The 24,171-nt window shown below is 46.7% G+C and overlaps 1 protein-coding gene across 1 annotated transcript in view; it reads right to left on the bottom strand.

The window, feature by feature from the left end:
* Positions 1 to 2,119: 2,119 nt before the first annotated feature.
* LOC144488517 (ankyrin-3-like) overlaps positions 2,120 to 24,171 on the bottom strand; it is a gene marked incomplete at its 3' end in the record, with an annotated part of 74,560 nt that continues 52,508 nt past the window's right edge. Inside the window, exons 13-15 of the mRNA XM_078206564.1 lie at positions 16,327 to 16,538; positions 4,520 to 4,724; positions 2,120 to 2,216 (exon numbers count right to left, since the gene is read on the bottom strand). Coding sequence (XP_078062690.1) covers positions 2,120 to 2,216; positions 4,520 to 4,724; positions 16,327 to 16,538 — 514 coding nt within the window. The remainder of the gene's footprint in view (positions 2,217 to 4,519; positions 4,725 to 16,326; positions 16,539 to 24,171) is intronic.

The raw sequence follows: 24,171 nt of genomic DNA on the forward strand, positions 1-24,171 counted from the left end.
GGTAGTGTGGATGAACGGAGGGATCTGGGTGTCCATGTGCATAGATCCCTGAAAGTTGGCACCCAGGTTGATAGGGTTGTTAAGAAGGCGTACGGTGTGTTAGCTTTTATTGGTAGAGGGATTGAGTTCCGGAGCCAGGAGGTCATGCTGCAACTGTACAAAACTCTGGTGCAGCCGCATTTGGAGTATTGCGTACAGTTCTGTTCGCCGTATTATAGGAAAGATGTGGAAGTGTTGGAAAGGGTGCAGAGGAGATTTACCAGGATGTTGCCTGGTATGGTGGGAAAATCGTATGAGAAAAGGCTGAGGGGCTTGAGATTGTTTTTGTTAGAGAGAAGAAGGTTAAGAGGTGACTTAATAGAGGCATACAAGATGATCAGAGGATTAGATAGGGTGGATAGTGAGAACCTTTTTCCTCGGATGGTGTTGGCTAGCACGAGGGGACATAGCTTTAAATTGAGGGGTGAGAGATATAGGACAGATGTTAGAGGTAGGTTCTTTACTCAGAGAGTAGTAAGGGCGTGGAATGCCCTGCCTGCAGCAGTAGTGGACTCGTCAACATTAAGAGCATTCAAATGGTTATTGGATAAACATATGGATGATATTGGAATAGTGTAGATTAGAGGGGCTTTAGATTGGTACCACTGGTCGGCGCAACATCGAGGGCCGAAGGGCCTGTACTGCGCTGTAATGTTCTATGTTCTAAAACAAATGGTGGCAAATTGCCATTTCAATTCTGATTCTGAATGAAAGGGGGCGAGCTGGTTTGTCAGTTCAGATCTTCCCGCACCTCAGTACAATGGAAATGGTCACGTCATTCCTGACTATTTATTTCACCCACGCAATTGAAAGCACAAGTTTACAGGCTCTGAAAAATAACTCAGAGACACTAGGAATTATTTGATCGTTTAAATTAAACTACACAAATAAAACAGCAAAGTGGGAATTCAGTGTTCAATTAATCTTGGATTCAAATTAAATTCAGCTTTAACCAGCGAGTGTTGGGATCAGAATCTACATAATATCATGACAGTTCTGACAGGACACATCACTTACAGAATGAAGCATGACAGAGAAGTAACTGAAATGCTAAACAGAACATTTGCAAATACAAAAGGGTTAAATACAAACAGGTCTCCTGAAAATATAATGCTGCAATAGTGAAATTATTTTCTCTCACATCTTTGCTTTGCCAACTGATTGGATGAAGTAACTTGACCATTTTTATCGTTTATTACCCAGACCATTAGATTAGATAAATTGGGCAGTGTAAAGATACTGCACTATTGATATATTTTTTGTTTAAGGGGACTGTTTTAAAGTTCAGTTTTCTCTACAGGCAGTCGGAGTGTCTGGTAGGAATTCGGCTCAAATGCTGGGAAAGCAGGATAATTACACATTTTAGCCATATAGTGTTTACTTAGGAGAGAGCTAATGGACTCTTGTTAACAAAAGAAAAGGTACCCTGGGGTTTTTTGATTTAAGGAATGGAAGTTAGGAATTTTGCTTAGGTATACAAGTTCACGTGATACTATGGTTAATTGGAGGAGCTAGGTATGTTGTAGAGAGAGAAATACCTTTCTGTTCAGTTTCTGGTTGGGGTTGTTTAAAGACAGAAGTCTGTAAGCCTGCTCTGAAAATCGAAACCTCTCTGAAAACTTCAAGGCTGTTAACACAATTTATAGCAAGTATGCTTGGGATTGCTAACTGTATTTAAAATGGCATTTAAGTCAAAGAGGAAATATTGCTTACTTGGAACTGAAATAGTGATGTTAGAAATTAGAGTTGTTTCCTTTCATTTTTTAACTATTGTTCAAATGTTAAAAGTTAACTCTAACAGAATGAAGCAGTTTAAGGTTAAAGCTCGTTTTGATAAAAGGTCCCTAATTTGTCAGTGGAATTACTCCTGGAGCAAAGCATCCTATCGTCACAGTTATGCCAAAATAGAAACATTGGCGGGTTGTAGTCTGGCTTCATAATATACCTTGGCGTTCAGGTTCAGGAGCCGAACAGCAGAGAGTGTTTTTCACATGAAGGTACATCCATCACGCCCTCCTGCTAACAAGGTCATGCTGCTTGTAAGAGAGTGAATGCCATAAAATTCTTTGGAAAACCGTACCTGGCTGAAACATTTGTCGTGAAAGAAACTGCGTCACTCCCAAAGGTTAATGGTGTTGTTCCTGTTATCTCTTCCCACTGAGCAGGTGAGGTACCTCCTGTCAAGTAAAGAGAGAAGGTGGCAGCTATCAGAACAAACAGTCAAGCTCAATGGGAATTTCTGGCCTCATCACAGTAAAACAAAGCTAAACTTCTCCACTAGACCCCTGGCATATCAAACACCTATGGAGTAAACCTATAGATCCAAACATGGAGGCTGCGATTCACTGGCCCGCTAGCCTCTGATGGCAATGCTGGCGGCCCGGTGAATCAGGCGTCAGGGCTGTAATGGGAATCGCGTCGGGTGTCAGAATTCTCCCAGCCTGCCCCGTCGGTCCCAATTAGGTCCCCACCCAGAGCGGGCGGGACCGTCATTGACATTCCTAACGAAACGGTTAAATATCATTACCGGGTTTGAGGCCAGATACTAAGGCCGGACGCTTGTGATTGGACTTCCCCTTCTAGCCCTGGGAATCACTCAGCATGGCGATCTCGAGCAGATTTCAGGTCTGTGTCTGTGTATTGTGAAACACTTGAAGTACCCTGGTCACTTTAATATCCACGTCCCGTGGACACCTGGAAGCATTCAAAACCACAACAGCATTCCATTGTGCAGAAGGGATTGCCTTCTCTTTCTCTCAGAAACTGCAGGTGAGAGAAGATCCCTTTGAAGTCCTCAGACTGACAGGGGATGTCAGTTTCACTGGGGGGATTTCTTCTATAGCTTTGAATGGGCAGCAGGTGCAGCCTGGCCACTTTGATCTGCTGTGATTGACACTCCAGAGCAGATCAGACACTTCATTGTAGACACATTCCAGTAAGCTCCATGGACATCCTCATTACTCCTGATCTGCTCACTCCGCCCCATTCTTTTAATGCAGCATTTTTTCAGGTCTCTGAGCCTTCCTGGTAAGCTCAAAAGTCTCCAAAATCTTTGCATTCATTCAATGTCATGCTCCATTACCTTTAGGTAGCCTTTGATTGACAGGTTGGATCAATTACCCACTAGCCAGGAGCTTGGTTTTCCTTTCCTGTCACGGTTGAATGCATCTCAAGTGCTTTCCAAATATTGCAGGGAGAGAAGAGGAAGTGAAATCTCAGGGCACATGGGAAATTGATCCAACCTGTCCCTAGACACTTGAGATGCATTCAACCATGAAAGGAAAGGAAAACAAAGCTCATGGCTATGGCCAAACCCCACCGCCCCCACAAGCATGCATCAGGGCACCTCTCCCACACCACGCAAGCATTGGTGCACTCTCTCATCCACCTCCTTATCCACTCCCACCACCACCACCATGCAGGCATGGACCTCCCACCCCAGGCATCGGGATGCGCCCCACCGGACCCATTCAATGGGGTTCCGCAGATAGCCTTCCCCTGGCAGTGCTAGGTTGGCACTGCCAGGTAGCAGTGGGTGTCCCTCACCACCTGGGAGCAATATTTACCTGTGCACACCCGGGCGTGGTCATCACAATTGGTTTCAGTTTTTGAAAACCAGTAATGGATTTGTGTCAGTGTGACATCAGGCTGGGTTGGTGGGAAAATACATTGAGGATGGAAGTAGCAGCATCAAGTCCGCTAATTATATTATAATGCATGATAAAATATGCTAATTAAAGTCATACCCTACCTGAGCCTGAACCTGATCACATCTGGGGAGCAGGTCAGGGAAAGTCCTGAACTGACATCTCTCCGGCGCAAATCCCACTTTCAGCCTCTCATGAGATCTAGCGGCCATTACGAGATTTGCGCCCATGGCTAGCGCAGCCGTGGTGTTTAATCATGTCAGGTGTATGATGGAATACTCTCCACCTACCTGCATATTCAAGTGGCTCAATAGCATTCAGGGCTTGGAGTTGACTGACACCCATCCACAACCTTATATATCCATTCCCCCCCAACTCCAGATGTGGACCATCTACAACATCTGCTGCAGAGACCCGCCAAAGGCTTCATCTGCAGCATCTTCCAACAGCATCTGTGACCTCTGACACCCAAAAGGACAAAGGCAGCAGATGCATAGCAATGCCCTCCAACTTGCGCACCATCCTGACTTGGAAATATATCGGCCATTTCTTCACTGTCACTGGGTCAAAGTCCTGGCACTGTCCCTTCCGAACAGCACTGTGGGGGTACCTACACCAGACATGGTTCAAGAAGGCAGCTCAGCCTCACCCTCTCAGGGGCAATTAGGGATGGGTAATAAATGCTGGCCCAGACAACGAAGTCACATCCTGAGAATGAATAAGAAAATTATAGATCTGGCTGCACAATTAGAACAATTGACAAAGCACTTCATGCTGAGAAAATCTTGGCGCTTCAACTGGTTTTGTGCAGAACAGGGTTAGGGTGAACCAACCTGTTATACTACACAGCAACCTGAGGCTTGGAGTATCCCCTCGATAGCCATTGGAAACATCGCCTCCCGATACAGGTGGCACTGGAATCGTCATGGTGATAGGTTTGTGGAATTTCCTTCTTCTGGGCTCCACGGTTACGATGGGGCTGAACGTGGCTCGGTTCCCCAGGATCTTTTTGACAAGCTCGTCTGGGATCGGCTGGGCCTGTGGAGTAAGCACAAACCAAGGTTAAAACTAGAAAACCAGGATTACATTTCCCATCACAGATCAGTTGGTGATGAGCGAGGGAAGGATCTCAGAGCTTCAAACCCGTGTGCTTTGTAACATGCAGTTATCTTCAATTAACAGTCTGTGTTTGTCAATCATACAGACACCTCCAGGGAACTGATAGACAAGGGGCTGAAAGTTACAATTAAACTCATACAGACAGTGGTAAGACATTGCTCTGGAATCATGGACTTCTTTGAAAGATCCTCCTAAACCACTCTATTTACATAGTTACAGTATTAGATTTGTGAAGGGACCATTGGCCTATCTATCCACAGTCATTTCTAAGAATCATGACTCCCATGACTGACACGAAACTGCCTCATTTCCTTTATGAATCCATTGAGACTTCTTGCTCGAGCACCCATGCCAGTGTTCCACATATTTATCACTTTGCTGTTAAAAAAAAGTCTTCCTGCAGTTCCCATTTTTCTATCATCCTGAATTTGTGGCTCATAGAATCATAGAATCCCTACTGTGCAAAAGGAGGCCATTCAGCCCATCGAGTCTGCACCAACCACAATCCCACCCAGATCCTATTCCCGTAACCCCATGTATTTACCCGAGCTAGTCCCTCTGACACTAAGGGGAAATTTAGCATGGCCAATCAACCTAACCTACACATCTTTGGACTGTGGGAGGAAACCGGAGCACCCGGAGGAAACCCACGGGGAGAACGTGCAGACTCCACACAGTCACCCAAGGCCGGAATTGAACCTGGGTCCCTGGCGCTGTGAGGCAGCAGTGCTAACCACTGTGCCACCATGCCACCCACAATCTTTGTGATTGCACTCTGCATATGGCTAAAGGTTTATTGGGATGCGAATTGCCTTGAACGTTCATTACATTATATCCACTCGAAGTATGCTCTTGTTCAAAGAGCAAAAAGGCCCAGGCTTTGTCAATTTACATCAGCAATACACCATTACAGAGCCGGCATGGAGAGCACGTTATTATAAATTAGCTCAAGATTTTTGGGTAATACTTGGGAGCCGGTGTTCTTACCCAAAGCTCATCTTCAAAGGATTCTTTTGAGAATGAGGGTGTACTCCTCAGTTCAGCTGGCATTTGTTTTATTTTGACAGACCAATACCTCAGTCCTCAGCAGCACTAACATGGACCTCTACACAAGATGATTTAATTATATAATGGCACCAGTGTGAGATTGGAGCCAGGAGGCAAGGGAAGAAATACTTGGGGCCTTAACAGATATCTTCGTATGCGCTTTGACCACAGGCAAGGTTATTGGACAGTGAGCCTGATGTCAGTAGTGGGGAAGTTTTTGGAGAAGATACTGAGGGACAGGATATATGCACATTTGGAAGAAAATGGACTAGTTAGTGACCGGCAGCATGGTTTTGCCCAAGGAAGGTCATGTCTCACCAACTTCATTGAGTTTTTTGAAGAGGTGACAAAGGTAATTGATGAGGAAAGGGCTGTGGATATAATTTATATGGACTTTAGTAAGGCGTTTGACCAGGTCCCACCTGGCAGACTGGTACAAAAACTAAAATCACATGGGATTCAGGTGGGCTGGCTAGATGGATATAAGCTACATACATGGAGGCTACATGGATACAGAATAGCTAGATGGAACATCCATCATTATGAAGTGCTTCGAAAGGTTAGTTGTGGCATGAATCAATTCCAGCCTCCAAGATTGCCTGGATCCACTACAGTTCGCCTATCGCCGCAACAGGTCCACAGCAGACACCACCTCCATGGCCCTACATTCAACCTTGGAACGCCTAGATAACAAGGACACCTCTGTCAGACTCCTATTTATTGACTACAGCTCAGCCTTCAAAACCATTATTCCTACGAAACTCATCTCCAAAGTCTGTGGCCTGGGGCTTGGCTCCTCCCTCTGCGACTGGATCCTGAACTTCCTAACCAACAGACCACAGTCAGCAAGGATAGGCAACAACACCTCCTCCATGATCATCCCCAACATCAGTGCCCCACAAGACTGTCCTCAGCCGCCTACTATACTCCTTATACACTCCTTATGACTGTATGGCTAAATTCCCCACCAACTCGATTTTCAAGTTTGCTGATGACACTACCGTAGTGGGTCAGATCTCAAACAACGATGAGATCTTTCTCTACATCCTAGCTATGACTGTAACACTACATTCTGCACTCTCTCCTTTCCTTCTCTATGAACGATATGCTTTGTCTGTATAGTGCGCAAAAAACAGCACTTTTCACTGTATACTAATACACGTGACAATAATATTATCAAATCAAATCAAAAGATCTGGTTTGGTCATAGAAAGAAGTCTCACAACACCAGGTTAAAGTCCAACAGGTTTATTTGGTAGCACAAGCCACTAGCTGTCCTAGTTTGCGGTGTCGATGGTAGCCATGACGTGGAGATGCCGGCGTTGGACTGGGGTAAACACAGTAAGAAGTCTCACAACACCAGGTTAAAGTCCAACAGGTTTATTTGGTAGCAAGAAAGCTAGTGGCTTGTGCTACCAAATAAACCTGTTGGACTTTAACCTGGTGTTGTGAGACTTCTTACTGTGTTTACCCCAGTCCAACGCCGGCATCTCCACATCTTGGTCATAGAAGACAGAGAGTAGCGGTGGAAGGGTTTTTTTCCAGAATGGAGATCTCTAGCGAGTGGTGTTCCACAGCGATCAGTGCTGGGACCTCTGTTGTTTGTCGTATATATAAATGATCTGGGGGAAAATGTTGGTGGTCTGATGAGTAAGTTTGTGGATGACATGAAGACTGGTGGAGTTGCTGATAGTGCCGGGGAGTGTCAGAGGATATGACAGGATAGAGATAGATTGGAGACTTGGGCACGGAAATGGCAGATGGCGTTTAATCCGGACAAATGCGAGGTGATGCATTTTGGAAGATCAAATTTAGGCGTGAATTACACTGTAAATGGCAGAATCCTTAGGAACATGAACATGCAGAGAGATAGAAGCAAAATACTGTGGATGCTGGAATCTAAAACAAAAACAGAAAATGCTGGAAAGTCTCAGCAGGTTTAATCTTGACGTTGGCTCTATTCTCTACCCACAGATGCTGTCAAACCTGCTGAGATTTTCCAACATACAGAGGGATCTGGCCATGGAGGTCCACAGTTCCCTAAAAGTGGCAATACAGGTGGCCAAGGTGATGAAGAAAGCATATGGCATGCTTGCCTTCATCAGGCGGGGCATTGAGTGCAGGAGTTGGGAAATCATGTTGCAGCTATATAAAACCTTAGTTAGGCCGCATTTGGGATTGCGTGCAGTTCTTGTCACCACACTATCAGAAAGACATGGGAGATTTGGAGAGAGTGCAAAGGTTCACCAGGATGTTGCCTGGTCTCGGGGATGTTGGCCATGAGGAGAGGTTGAATTTGATTTATTATTGTCACATGTATTAGTATACAGTGAAGAGTATTGTTTCTTGCGCGCTATACAGACAAAACATACCATTCATAGAAAAGGAAAGGAGAGAGTGCAGAATGTAGTGTTACAGTCATAGCTAGGATGTAGAGAAAGATCAACTTAATGCAAGGTAAGTCCATTCAAAAGTCTGATGGTAACAAGGAAGAAGCTGCTTTGCCGAGGCAGCGGGAAGTGTAGACAGAGTCAATGGATGGGAGGTTGGTTTGCGTGATGGATTGGGCTACATTCACGACCTTTTGTAGTTCCTTGCGGTTTTGGGCAGAGCAGGAGCCATACCAAGCTGTGATACAACCAGGAAGAATTCTTTCTATGGTGCATCTGTCAAGGTTGGTGAGAGTCGTAGCTAACATGCCAAATTTCCTTAGTCTTCTGAGAAAGTAGAGGCGTTGGTGGGCTTTCTTAACTATAGTGTCGGCATGGGGGGACCAGGACAGGTTGTTGGTGATCTGGGCACCTAAAAACTTGAAGCACTCGACCCTTTCTACTTCATCCCCATTGATGTAGACAGGGGCATGTTTTCCTTTACACTTCCTGAAGTCGATGACAATCTCCTTCGTTTTGTTGACATTGAGGGAGAGGTTATTGTTGCCGCACCAGTTCACCAGATTCTCTATCTCATTCCTGCACTCTGTCTCGTCATTGTTTGAGATCCGACCCACTATGGTGGTGTCGTCAGCAAACTTGAAAATCAAATTGGAGGGGAATTTGGCCGCACAGTCATAGGTGTATAAGGAGTATAGTAGGGGGCTAAGAACACAGCCTTGTGGGGCACTGTGTTGAGGGTGATTGCGGAGGTGTTGTTGCCTATCCTTACTGATTGCGGTCTGTGAGTTAGGAAGTTCAGGATCCAGTCGCAGAGGGAGGAGCCAAGGCCCAGGCCACGGAGTTGGGAGATGAGTTTTGCGGGAATAATAGTGTTGAAGGCTGAGCTGTAGTCAATAAATAGGAGTCTGACACAGATGTCTTTGTTATCTAGATGTTCCAGGGTTGAGTGCAGGGCCAGAGAGATGGCGTCTGCTGTGGACCTGTTACGGCAATAGGCAAACTGTAGTGGATCCAGGTAGTCCGGGAGGCTGGAATTGATTCGTGCCATGACTAGCCTTTCGAAGCATTTCATAATGATGGATGTCAGAGCCACCGGTTGATAGTCATTAAGGCACGCTGCTTGGTTTTTCTTAGGTACCGGGATGATGGTCATCTTCTTGAAGCAGATAAGGACCTCAGATTGTTGTAAAGAGAGGTTGAAGATGTCTGCAAATACTCCCGCCAGCTGATCCACACAGGATCTGAGTGCACGTCTGGGTACCCCATCCGGGCCAGTCGCTTTCCATGAGTTGACCTTCGAGAAAGCTGCTCTGACATCTGCAATGGTGACCCCAGATATAGGTTCATCCAGGGCTTCCAGGGTGGAGGGCATGCTCTCACTGACCTCTTGCTCAAAATGGGCGTAGAATGCATTGAGCTCATCAGGGAGGGGTGCGTTGTAGCTGGTGATTTTACATTACTTTATCTTGTAGCCTGTTATGTCTTACAGACTTGCCATTGTCGGCGGGGGTCGGTGTGGCTAGCCTGGGACTCTAGCTTGGTCCGGTGTTGTCTTTTAGCATCTTTGATGGATCTCCTTAGATCGTATCTGGCTTTCTTGTGTAGGCCAGTGTTGCCTGACTTGAACGCCTCAGACCTGGACTTCAGCAAACAGTGGATATCCCTGTTCATCCATGGTTTCCGGTTGGGAACACACGGATTTGCTTCTTTGGCACACAGTCTTCTACACACTTACTAATGAAGTCAGTTACTGCAGTGGCGTACTCGTTCAGGCTGGTCACAGAGTTTTTAAATACTGACCAGTCCACTGACTCCAAGCAGCCCTGTAAGAGATCATCCGCTTCCTCAACCAACATTGCAGACTCTATTTGATGGATTCTCCCGCTTCAGTTTTTGCTTGTAAGCTGGGAGCAGGAGCACAGCCTTGAGGTCTGATTTGCCAAAGTGTGGGCGGGCGATAGAGCGGTCGGCATGTTTGATATTTGTGTAGCAGTGGCCTAGGATGTTTGGGCCTCTGGTGGAACAGGAGACGTGTTGGTGTAACTTGGTAGTACGCTCTTGAGCTTGGCCTGATTGAAGTCCCCGGCCACGATGAACAAGGCCTCGGGATGTTTCATCTCAAGACTATTCGTGGTGGTGTATATTTCGTCCAGCGCGATCTTCAGGTCCGCATGGGGTGGGATGTAAACTGCCATCAGGATAACGGAGGTGAACTCCCGCGGAAGATAGTAGGAGCAGCATTTTAGTGTCAGTTATTCTAGGTCTGGGAGCAGAAAGTTGCCAGTGTTGCTACGTCTAGGCACCACGAGGTGTTGATTAGGACGTAGATCCCACCTCCCCTAGCCCTGCCTGAGGCCACCGTACAGTCCATTCAATGGATTGAGAAGCCTTCTGGTTGTAGGGCACTGTCCGGTGAAGCAGGAGTGAGCCAGAGTATACAGCAGTCCCTCATTTGGAAAATGAGTCTGGCTCTAAATTTGTCAAGCTTGTTTTCATTGGAAAGACGGAGGCTGAGGGGAGACCTGATAAGGTCTACAAAATGATGAGAGGCGTAGACAGAGTGGATAGTCAGAGGCTTTTTCCCAGGGTGGAAGTGTCAATTACAAGGTGGCACAGGTTCAAGGTGAGAGGGGGAATGTTTAAGGGAGATGTGTGGGGGAAGTTTTTCATGCAGAGAGTGGTGGGTGCCTGGAATGCACTGCTAGAGGTGATGGAAGCAGGCACATTGCAACATTTAAGAGGAATCTGGAGGGGTACATGAATAGGGAGGGAATAGAGGGATACTGACTGGGTAAGGGCAGAAGGTTTTGTTTAGTTTAGATAGGGCATCATGATTGGCAGGGGCTCGGAGGGCTGAAGGGCCTATTCCTGTGCTGTACTTTTCTTTGTTCTTTGACTGGGTGCTTAGCACTAGAAACTACACAACCACTGCAAAAAGAGGGCTCGCTGAAACAATCTGTGAGGGTTATTTTATGGATTTTGTGTTTCAGATAGGGGCCGCACTCCAAGAGACTGTTGGACATTGACATAAATTACAACACTTTACTACACTTCCTGCCAGGGAAGTTTCCTGCTCTGACTTTGCGAGCAGCGAATTAACCTTGTGGTACAAGTAGAGAGTCAGCCAGGGAAAAGTGCGATGTAGCGTACACAGCAGATGAACATGTTAATGTGCAAAAGAGGAGGAAGTCTCAGATCACAATATGAATTGTTGAGTTTTGCTTTTTGCTGCCTGCTAACTTTCACTCAATCCAAAAGCTTTGATCCTCAGGGAACTTGGCAAATCCATCAGTAACAGCTGTGCATATCTGGAATGGTGCTGCCAAGTTCATCAGAATGATGAATTCAGAATTGGAGGGGGTCCAAAGGATTTGCAGGCATTAACAGCGAATTGTATCACCTTCCTCAAATTACATTGAATGGGCAGGGGAGTATCGAAGGCAAAATCTGGACACTTACGAAGAATTTTTTGCCAAGTTACTTCAGAGATGATGGGGGCGATCTTACTGGCTCGCTCCGCCAGTCGATCGATGCGGCGAGCCAGTAAGATGGGGCAAGAGGCGTAAAACCGGCTCTGCGCCCGAATGCTCATCTCTCGCGATGTTACCAATCCCGTTCTGCCAGCATAATCAGCCTTGTGCCTGGAAAGGGATCGGTGGGGGGAGATATCGGGGTCAATGATTGTCTTGGGGGGGCGGGGGGGATCAGGGCCAGGGATTGGCTGGGCTGGCGATGACTGGGGGGTGGGGTGGGGGGGGGATGGGAGACGGTGACAGACCTCCCAGTGCACTGGGAGATCGGGGCGCATGAACAATAGCGCCCTCAGGAGTCAGCAGCCGGCTTCCCAGTGTGAATAGATTCTGCCCACTTCCCCGACTGGCGAGAATCACATTTTGTCTCACTTAAGTGCCATATATGTGGGAGCTCACCCAAAAAATGGATGCGATTCTCCATTCACACTCTTTTGATACTTAGAAGATCACCACCGATGGATATACCAAACCAGGCTGGAGAAAAGGAAAAATGCTGGAGTGCCAGACAGCTCAAAGTGGAGTTATTTCCCATCAACGCTGTCTCTTATAAGATTCTAGACCTTTGCTGCTTTGCAATTGTCTGCAGGTTCTTAGATCATGTTGATGCATCGAGAGGTTAGCCATGGCTAGCCATGCTGTGATCCATCCTATCACACTTTGGGCAGACAATGGGTACTGTTCATTCCAAGATGAAAATCGCACTACCTTTTTAGGTCCTTGGCCCTTTACCTTGTGGTCACTGAAGGAGCTCATTCCCGGACCCATGACTATGAGAAACTGTCAGAAATATGGCTGGTCCAGTGCTACCCTTCCAGTGTTACTATGGAAACCCAACCCTCGAGGACATGGTGCTTCCAGCACTGGTTAACCTGCCTCTTAGAATAGCACCATATGAAAGATTTACACAGCACTCTCAGAAAGTCCCAAAGGCTTTTACAGCCAATAAAGTACTTCTGAAGTGCAGCAGCTGCTGTAATGCAGGAAATAATTCATAGCAGCATGGCCCCACACAACAGCACTGTAATCACAGGAAGAGAATGGGAAATGCACCATCTCGGTTTAACATCAGAAAGACAGTCTCTCCAACAGCACACTTCAGCATCAGCCTGGATTACGTGCTCCAATCTGTGCAGCGGGATTTAACTTCTCACTCAGAGGCAGGAGTATGACACAGTAAGTCATAGATGATACCACAATGAAGTATTTTTAAAACATTTATAATGGAGGAAGCCCAGTGACCATCATGCACACACAGCAAGTTCCCACACACACCAATGTGCTAATCGGAGGGAATAAAAGGGGAAATGGATCATGAACAACACAATCCATTGAACCAGAGTCCCTACAGTGCAGAAAGAGGTCATTCAGCCCATCGATTCTGCACCGACTCTCTGAAAGAGCACCCCACCCAGGCCCTCCCCTCCACCCTATCCCCGTAACCCCTGTATTTACCATGAGCCAACCACCTAACCCACACATCTTTGGAATGTGTGAGGAAACCGGAGCCCCCGGAGGAAACCCACGCAGACACGGAGAGAACGTGCAGACTCCACACAGACAGTCACTCAACGCTGGAATTGAACCCCGGGTCCCTGGCGCTGTGAGGCAGCAGTGCTAACCACTGTGCCACCGAGCACTCAGTGTCAAATCTGCTGCTTGAGGTCGAGTGAAGATCAATCATGTGCAGCGGGAGCTGTGCAGAAGTGGTGGCCACATGAATGCCACATACATTTGTTCTGCAGCCCAACACTAGGAGCCAATAAACCCTTCCAGAACTTGCTCCCATTTCACAGCATTGTGTGTTTCAGTGTTGCAGCTTTCAGTTCCTGCTACTGAATGCAGGTTCCTGAGCTGACAACACAACTTTGCATGATTTTGTATAGTAAATGTGAATATCCTTGAGCACCACACCTTTGCACATACAGTGCAGGACATTCACTGCAGATGCAATGGTCATTGAATCATAGAATCCCTACAGTACAGCAGGAGGCCATTCGGCTCATCGACTCTGCACTGACAACAACCCACCCAGGCCTGAGCCCCGTAACCCCACAGATTTACCCTGTTAGTCCCCCTGACACCAAGGGGCAATTTAACATGGACAATTCACCTAACCCGCACATCTTTAGAGCGTGGGAGGAAACCGGAGCACCTGGAAGAATCCCACGCAGACATGGAGAGAATGTGCAAACTCCACACAGACAGTGACCGGAGGCCAGAATTGAACTTGGGTTCTTGGTGCTGTGAGGCAGCAGTGCTAACGACTGTGCCACCCTGAATGGAGCCCGCCCCACACCCAGAAACCATCACCTTGACGTTCAGGCCGACACACACATTCATAATTTCACAATCCCTGCAGTCAGAGCTGACACAAGCAAGGCAATGCAGAACACTGCGTGACCCACACACAAGTTATCTACTGGGCATTTCCTGTGAAAGTAAGACTGCGTGCAAACATAGCACAGAATGAAACATCGAAAGTGGAGCATTCAGAATCGGAATCCAGCAGAAATTGGCTCACAGGGCTAAATCCACAGCTGGAGTGCAGCGAGTGTCCCACAGGAAGAGAATTGTTTTCTGAACAGTCACTACAGCACTTTCAGAAAATGCACTACCTTTGCCAGGGAGGATCAGCTGATTTACAGACAGACACCGGCTGGAGATTACCAAATGGAATTCTGTGCTCCAGAGGAGAGTCCCACTCACAGGAAGCGTGGGTCACAGAACCCAGGGCTGCAATGCTGTAGCCTGATCGTTTCCCTCTGTGCCCCCTGTGAACATACTTCAGTGCTGGCAGAACGGGCCGGCAACATTAGCAGAGTGTTTATATTACATTCTTCAGCCGTGTAACTACATGCACACAGTTACGTACTGTGTCTGTAACACTGAAAATGACTACATCCTTCTATGTTGATGGAAAACATTTCAACATGCAGATTAAGAGTTACAAATATGCGAGGAGAAACATTAACATTGAATATTGAAGCATATGAGCTTTATCTCCCAGGAGGCCATTTGACTCATCAAATTGGTGCCAGAAGTTTGGAATAATGGTCCAACATTGTTCCCACCGCCTCACTCTCTGACCCAAAGCCTTGTTTTTAACACTGCTTCACACCGTTTTCCCCTTGTGTCAACCACTGCCTGGTCAAACATTCCATTTCTCTGCATAAAGAAATATCTTCTGACTGTGCTCCTCACAAGGTTACAAGTAATCTTAAATTGATGAACTCCCCCTCCCTCCCCAGCCCCTTTGTTAGTGATAATTCCCCAAACTTATCCCACCTTGCCCATGGGAAAAGGGAGGGCAGCTGTAGGTTGCAGGGAGGCTCAGGACTGGAAAGGGTGAGTCAGTGGGTGTGGGCAGGGGTTAGGGGCACGGAAGAGGGATCCAGGGCAGGACGGAGGGTGTGGTCAGGGGCACGGAGTAGTAAACTGGGAAGGGTCTGGCATCCCAGGTGTGGGGGTAGGAGCAGTCCGTCAAGGTAAGAATGTTAAGGGCCAAAAAGGTGGTGTCATTACTGTGTGCCCATCTCAGGGTGTTGGCTGGCAGAATCCTTAAAGGGCTCACCAACGGCAGTTCAATTACCCAGCCCCTGCTGAGAATGATCTCGGATCATGTCCTTCGCAACAGAAGGGAGAACCATCTGAGCCTGCAAGTTCAGCCATGGCCCACAGAGTGGCGAGGATAACATCGGGAAGCAATGGCCTAGTGGCATTATCGCTAGACTATTGATCCAGAGACTCAGCTAATGTTCTGTCGGGGCGGCACGGTGGCACAGTGGTTTTAGCACTGCTGCCTCACAGCGCCAGGGACTTGGGTTCGATTCCCAGCTTGGGTCACTGTCTGTGTGGAGTCTGCACATTCTCCCCCGTGTCTGCGCGGGTTTCCTCCGAGTGCTCCAGTTTCCTCCCACAGTCCAAAGATTTGTGGGTTAGGTGGATTGGCCATGCTAAATTGCCCCTCAGTGTCAGGGAGACTAGCGAGTGTAAATGCATGAGGTTATGGGGATAGAATCTGGGTGGGATTGTGATCGGTGCAGACTCGATGGGCTGAATGGCCTCCTTCTGCACTGTAGGATTCTATAAAGCTATGAAACATAAACATGTAATAAAGAGTGAAGAAAAAACACAACATTGTTTCTTCTACAAGAAACAAAATGCCCCTCACTCCCCTGTAACCAGCATTGTGCGCTAACCACGAGGTATTGGGCAGATAAGCTTTGGCTGTGATGCAGAGCCTCCCCTCTTTATCCAGAAGGTGCTTTTCTTGCCCACATATAGCTGCAGTACTGTCAGTGGACCGCGGCTTTCACTGCTGGAAAGCTTTCTCCCTCCACGTGATCACATGCATGTCATCAGCACTTTAAACTTTAATTGTAATCACATAGAAAATGGAAAAAGAGAGAAAGAAGTGTTATGCAGTTCAGGTTACGCCATTGGAAACACATGCTAGTGACATTGACAGAATGGAGCAGGAGCCACATTGAGATGATGTAGTGTAATGTTTCTCTCTCACTTGGCCTGGCAAATTAAACACCCAATTACCTGGAGGCCCACTCGGATTCTTTTGGTTAAGGCTCCCTCTGGGAAGGAAGCTTGCACAAGTGGAATGGTCGTGCTGCTCAGCATTCCCCCTTCAGGTCCCATCTGATTACTTTCCTGTTTGATCCGGGAGACAACGGCAAAATACTGCGGAAAATCCTTGGTGACAATTCGGCAGATGCGTTTCTTCTCCAGCTCTTCAAGGCTGTCGAGTTCTAAGTGAAAATGGACCAACACATTGCTTTCAAAGCTCTCAAGTCGCACTTGCATGCAAACATCTTAAACCTCCGTTATCCTCCAGCTCAAAGCACTTGTTTAAACCCAATTGCTTGTATCAATGCCATAAGTTCTGAAGTTTAAAGTTTATTTATTGGTGTCACAAGTAGGCTTACATTAACACTGCAATGAAGTCACTGTGAAAATCTCCGAGTCGCCACATTCCAGCGACTGTTCGGGTACAGTGAGGGAGAATTTAGCCTGGCCAATGCATCTAACCTGCACATCTTTCGGACTGTGGGAGGAAACCGGAGCACCCGGAGGAAACCCACGCAGACACGGGGAGAACGTGCAGACTCTGCACAAACAGTGACCTAAGCTGGGAATCGAACCCGGGTCTCTGGCGCTGTGAGGCAGCGGTGTTAACCACTGTGCCACCCAGAACTGTTGGAATTATAACATGATGTGGAGATGCCAGCGTTGGACTTATAACACACTGGAATTATAACACACAAGGGCTCTAGTTAGAATCGCAGAAACATATGGATCAGGAGGCCATTTGACCCATTGTGCCCCTACTAGCTCTTTGAAAGAGCTATGCAATTAATCCCACGCCGCTGACCTTTCCTCACATCCCTGCTCTTCTCCCCCTTTTCTGTTCCCTTTCGAAAGTGACAACTGAGTCTGTTTCCCATCAAACTTTCTGGCAGTGCATTCCAGATCACAGAACATAGAACATAGAACAGTACAGCACAACAGGCCCTTCGGCCCACAATGTTGTGCCGAGCTTTATCTGAAACCAAGATCAAGCTATCCCACTCCCTATCATCCTGGTGCGCTCCATGTGCCTATCCAATAACCGCTTAAATGTTCCTAAAGTGTCTGACTCCACTATCATTGCAGGCAGTCCATTCCACACCCCAACCACTCTCTGCGTAAAGAACCTAACTCTGATATCCTTCCTATATCTCCCACCACGAACCCTATAGTCATGCCCCCTTGTAATAGCTCCATCCACCCGAGGAAATAGTCTTTGAACGTTCACTCTATCTATCCCCTTCATCATTTTATAAACCTCTATTAAGTCTCCCCTCAGCCTCCTCCGCTCCAGAGAGAACAGCCCTAACTCCCTCAACCTTTCCTCATAAGACCTACCCTCCAAACCAGGCAGCATCCTGCTAAATCTCCTCTGCACTCTTTCCAGCGCTTCCACATCCTTCTTATAGTGAGGTGACCAGAACTGCACACAATATTCCAAATGTGGTCTCACCAAGGTCCTGTACAGTTGCAGCATAACCCCACGGCTCTTAAACTCCAACCCCCTGAAAACTGCTGTGTAAAAAATAATTCTCATCTGCCCGCTATTCCTTATTTTAAATCTGTGTCCGCTGGTTACCAACTTAGCTGGAAATAACTTCTCCCTCTCTGTTCTGTCAAAACTCATCATTTAAAAATTTTCCATTGTATCTCATCTCAATCATTTCTGCTCTGAACAGAATAACTCCATTTGCTCTATCATGTCCATGCAACTTAGAATCCCTGCAGTGCAGAAGGAGGCCATTTGGCCCATCAACTTAAGTCCTTCATCCCTGATACCATTACAATCAATCTCTTGTACACCCTCACCAAGGGCGCAATCTTACTGACCTTTCACACCACACTCTCGCTGCAGCGAGGTCACAGGATTTGGCACCCAGCCACATCTTCATTCACTGCAGTGGGATGGGAAAATCCCGCTGGCGTGAACGGTGGTAACGCTGGTTGGCGCACAATGGTGGTTACAGAGAATAGAGGGACATTTTGTTTCTTGTGGAAGAAACAAAGTTGTGTTTTTTATCCGGCATAAGTCTTAGGAATTCTTTGTGAAACGCAATGCCAAGATTCGGATACAACTCTCCAGATGAAGCCTAACTGGCCAATTGGCCCTTTGCCCCTGACTCATTCACAGGGTATGAGCATCACTGGCAAGGGCAGCACTTACTGCCTATCCCGAATTGTCTTGCTGGGCCACTTCAGAAGGCAGTTAAGAGGCAGCCATATTGCTGTGGGTCTGGAGTCACACAGAGGCGAGCCATGTAGGAACAGCAGATTTCCTTCCTTAAAGGATATCAGTGCATCAGATGGGTTTTTATGACGATCTCTGGTCACTTGATCACCATTACCAACACTAGATTTTTACTCCTGACTTAATTAACTGAATTTAAATGTTACAGTTGTTGTGGGGGGACCTGAACTCTTGCCTCTCAATCATTAGTCTCAGCTTCTGAATTACTAATCCACTAACTTAACAACTATGCTATTGTACAGGGCCCACATACTTGGCACTGTCACTTGGCTCTCTGGAGTTGTGTACTTGAACCTCACTGCCTCATAACCTTTGCGTGTCTATATTATGAAATGACTAAGCTGACTTACGAATTGCTTCCTGAACTGTCATATTTACTTTGGGTTACGCTCAACAGAGGAAACAATAGAAAGAATGTTGCAGATGGCTCATTTAGTGGCACCATCACCACCTCCTAGTCAGAAGGTCGTGGGTTCAAATCTCACTCCGGGACTTGGCGCACAATCTAGTTAGAGACAGCCCGACAACAAACTTACTCTGGCCTGAGGATACAAAGGGCCTCAGGTGAAAAAAAACTAATTCACTGAATAGGAAGCAATCAGGTAAATTTTAAAAAATGATTAAAAGTAGACGGCATATGCCACACACCAGAGATAAAGCAACTTAATACAACAAGGAGGAAGGAATTTTTGCGATGCCTGTCACTTTAAGAGATAATAGTCTGAAGCCCCCAGTCCTCACATTCCACATCCTCTGAAGACACGTTTCAGTTCTGATGCTGGAAGGCATCCAAATGCAAGCTCAGAATAAGACCACCCTGAATACTTTTTTTCAAATCAAAGGAGGATAGAAACTTTACCTCCAAGCTAGAAAGTGAAAACCCCCTTTTCTTTTACTTTAAAGAAAATGAATCAGTTCAGAGAAGAAAGGAAGTAATATGTGTCTGTGGAGGGAGATGACTGAGACAAGGGGGAGGAAGAAAGGGTAACAGTAAATAATCTCCATCTGAATGAAAAGAATACTTGGATTTTTATCGCGCCTCTCAAGAACTCGGAACGTTCCGAAGCATTTTACAGCGAATGAAGTAATTGTGAAGGGCAGTCACCACTGCAATTTGGAAAAGGTTCTAACACTACTGCCTATTTCCTTCATTCACTGCTCTCGACACACACTGCATGGGTGGTAAAGAATTAAAACAAGGTCATCCAGTGAGGGAGGTCTTGTGGCACAGTGGGTAGTGCCCCTACCTCCAGACCAGAAGCTCCAGCTTCAAGTCCCATTTCAGGACTTGATGGCCAAGGAAGGTGCAGTCATAAAGTGGCCAAACAAATTGATCATCTGCCTGTATGAATCCTTCCAGCACACCTAGAACATAAGAACTAGGAGCAGGAGTAGGCCATCTGGCCCCTCGAGCCTGTTCCGCCATTCAATAAGATCATGGCTGATATTTTCGTGGACTCAGATCCACTTACCCGCCCGCTCACCATAACCCTTAATTCCTTTACTGTTCAAAAATCTATCTATCTTTGTCTTAAAAACATTCAATGAGGTAGCCTCAACTGCTTCACTGGGCAGGGAATTCCACAGATGCACAATCCTTTGGGTGAAGAGATTTCTCCTCAACTCAGTCCTAAATCTGCTTCCCCTTATTTTGAGGCCATGCCCCCGAGTTCTAGTTTCACTTGCCAGTGGAAACAACTTTCCTGCTTCTATCTTATCTATTCCCTTCATAATCTTATATGTTTCTATGAGATCTCCCCTCATTCTTCTGAATTCCAATGAGTATAGCCCCAGTCTACTCAGTCTCTCCTCATAAGCCAATCCTCTCAACTCCGGAATCAACCTAGTGAATCTCATCTGCATCCCCTCCAGTGTCAGTATATCCTTTCTCAAGTAAGGAGATCAAAACTGTGCACAGGTGTGGCCTCACCAGCGCCTGGTGGCAGATAGTGAGAGGGGAATAGTTTCCCGGTCAGCCATACTGGCAATGACAAGCCACCGCAGTATATTTTTATATTATTCGTTCAAGCAATGTGGCTAGGCCAGCATTTATTGCCCATCCCTGGTTGTCCTTGAGAAGGTGGTGGTGAGCTGCCTTCTCAAACCGCTGCTGTCCCTATGGTGTAGGTACACCCACAGTGCTGTTAGGGAGGGAGTTCCAGGATTTTGATCCCAGTGACAGTGAAGGAATGGCAATAGATTTCCGAGTCAGGATGATGAGTGGCTTGGAGGGGAACCTCCAGGTGGTGGTGTTCCCAGGTATCTGCTACTCTTGCCCTTCTAGATGGTAATGGTAGTGGGTTTGGAAGGTGCTGTTTAAGGAACCTTGGTGAGTTCCTGCCTGCATCTTGTAGATGGTACACACTGCTGCTACTGTTTGTCAGTGGTGGAGGGAGTGAATGTTTAAGTTATGGATGGGATGCCAATCAAGCAGGTTGCTTTGTCCTGTATGATGCTGAGCTTCTTGTGTTGTTGGGGCTGCACCCACTCAGACAAATGGAGATTATTCCATCACACCCCTGACTTGTGCCTTGTAGATGGTGGACGGACTTTGGGGAGTCAGGGGGTTAGTTACTCGCCGCAGGATTCCTAGCTTCTGACCTGCTCTTGTAGCCACTGTATTTATTGTGTTTACAGAGCTAGTCCAGTTCATTTTTCTGGTCAATAGTAGCCCCCAGAATGTTAATAGTGGGGGGGGCAATAACTGGCCGGGTTGGATTTGTCCTGTTTTGTGTGTACAGGACGTACCTGGGCAATTTCCAACATTGTTGGAAGATGCCAGTGTTGCAGCTGCACTGGAACAGCTTGGCGAGGGGAGCGGCAAGTTCTGGAGCACAAGTCTTCAGTACTATTGCTGGAACTCCAACTATTACAACTGTCTCAGTGTAAGTCTATTCCTAGTGTTTCTGCTCTTGTATTTGCACCATATCCTGTTCTGGCCTCCAGCCATGTATCTGTCACTGGCATCTGGTTCTCACCACACTCTCAGCAGTGTCTGTGTTCAAACGTTGTCTGTTTAGTGTCTGACTCTTCCCCCCTCTTCCTAAGCTTAACAAGGTTAATTGATTCTTGATGGTTGCCTCAATCTTCCTCTCAATTCTGATTGTGTCCATCCTGAACATATTCCCCGGTGACCTCTTGTCTTTTTCACCAGGCCTCCAGCCACTCTCCACAGCCTCGGTTTTCCTGGTAAGCTTCCTTCTTTTGGACGGCGGGACTGATGTAGGAGGAGAGATTGACTAGGTTAGGATTGTTTTCACTGGAGTTCAGACGAATGAGGGGGGGGGATCTCATAGAGATTTATAAAATTCTAAAAGGACTAGATAGGGTAGATTCAGGAAGGATATTCCTGATGGTGGGGAAGTCCAGAACCAGGGGTCACAGTCTGAGGATTAAGGGTAGACCATTTAGTTCAGAGGTGAGGAAACATTTCTTCACCCAAAGAGTGGTGTGCCTGTGGAATTCATTACCACAGGAAATAGTTGATGCCAAAACATTGAATGTATTCAAGAGGCAGCTGGATATAACATTTGGGGTGAACGGGATCAAAGGTTATGGGGAGAAAGCAGGATTAGGCTATTGAGTTGGGCGATCAGCCATGATCGTGATGAATGGTAGAGAAGGCATGAAGGACCAAATGGCCTCCTCCTGCTCCTGTCTTCTATGTTTCTATGTTTACCAAACACCTGAAGCATTCCAGAAACAACTTCACTGAGTCCCTTGAGCTCTCCGGAGGTTCTCAGATATTTGAACCTCTGACTCATGAAAGTGAGCCAAGATCATGACCAACAGAGTGATTCATAACTCTGTCCGAGTGAATACAGTGAATCACTTTCGAGACTAAAAACACTCTGCCTGCTATCTTAAGGGCAAGTTCCTGTGTATGTGTCATTTTCACCTGTGTAAAGCACACAGGTTAATAATTTCTGTGGGCATGATACAGACATGCAGATTTGATACAAGTGTCAGCCAGTGGACCACACAGGAGGAGCACAGGCAGATAAAGACAATGGGCAGGATTCTCCAATCTCACTCATTCCCACCCCAGCGAGAATGGAGAATTTGGCGCTCTGCCAAAACTCCGTTCACCACAGTGGCACCAGAGAATCCAGCCACGGGCAAGGTTGGACGTTTCCAGCGTTGATACACATGGATTAGGACCTGTGACATTCTGCTGTGCTGATATCCCACTGCTTGAGTCGCTAACTGGCATAAAAGTGGGTGTGTTTTAGAGCAGCTCGCCTGAGCGGAAAAAACGATGATTCACTTCTTAAACCTGAACCAGATTCAATTCAGAAGCTAATGTACAGATTTCAAAGTGGGTTATAAACCAAATATTAAAGGACACAAAATCTGGTAACAGTCGGCCTATTCAGTAACATTCTCGCCTCGGAGCCAGAATGCTGTGGTTTCCAATGCAACCATAGGAATTTACAGCAGAAGCCATTTGGCCAATCATGTCTTCACTGGCTGTGATGTGGAGATGCCGGCGTTGGACTGGGGTCAGCACAGTAAGAAGTCTCACAACACCAGGTTAAAGTCCAACAGGTGTATTTGGAATCACGAGCTTTCGGAGCGCTGCTCCTTCATGAGGTGAGTGGAGAGGTAGGTTCACAAACCCAGCATATATAGACAGAGACACAATTGCAAGATCATGGTTGGAATGCGAGTCTTTACAGTTAATCAAGTCTTTACAGTTAATCAAGTCTTTACAGGTGCAGACAGTGTGAGTGGAGAGAGGGATAATCACAGGTTAAAGAGGTGTGAATTGTCTCAAGCCAGGATATTTAGTAGAATTTTGCAAGCCCAGGCTAAATGGCGGGGGTTACATGGAGTGTGACATGAACCCTAGATCCTGGTTGAGGCCGTCCTCATGTGTGCAGACGGCTTCAACAGAGATCTTGGGATCATGTCACACTACATGTAACCCCCCTATTTGGCTGGGCTTGCAAAATCCTACTAACTGTCCTGGCAATTCACACCTATTTAACCTGTGAACCCACCTCTTCACTGATGAAGGAGCAGCGCTCTGAAAGCTTGTGATTCCAAATAAACCTGTTGGACTTTAACCTGGTGTTGCGAGACTTCTTACTTTACTGGTTCTATGCTAGACTATTGTCATTGTCCTCTATTATCCTCTGGTTTATCTATTTATCCCCTCAAAAGATGCAAATTTCATATATAAAAGCATTTTTTTGCTCAAACAACTTTGTGAGAACAATAAATGTTCCTCAACCATTCCCACATGGTCAAAGACCGAGATTCTCTAGCCTCTCCTCAGAGTTTTTCATAGGGTGGGAGGCAATGCGCCATTCGCTTGTGGCGGGGTCTTCTGGTCCCACCACCGTTAGTGGGTATTCTCATTGAAACAACCAACATACCACCAGGAAACCCGCAGTAAGGGGATGCGCCACCGGCCAAACTAGAGAATCCCACCGGCACGAGCAGCTGGAAAATTCAGGCCATAAAATTTTTAACCCACAGTAAGTGGGAGCCCATTGTGCCCGTGCCAGATTTCAGAAAGAGCTATCTGATGTTCAAGGAGAAGACGGTGGCATCATAGTAAT

Source organism: Mustelus asterias, unplaced genomic scaffold (genome assembly GCF_964213995.1).
Source record: "Mustelus asterias unplaced genomic scaffold, sMusAst1.hap1.1 HAP1_SCAFFOLD_1627, whole genome shotgun sequence".
Classification (NCBI taxonomy): Eukaryota; Metazoa; Chordata; class Chondrichthyes; order Carcharhiniformes; family Triakidae; genus Mustelus; species Mustelus asterias.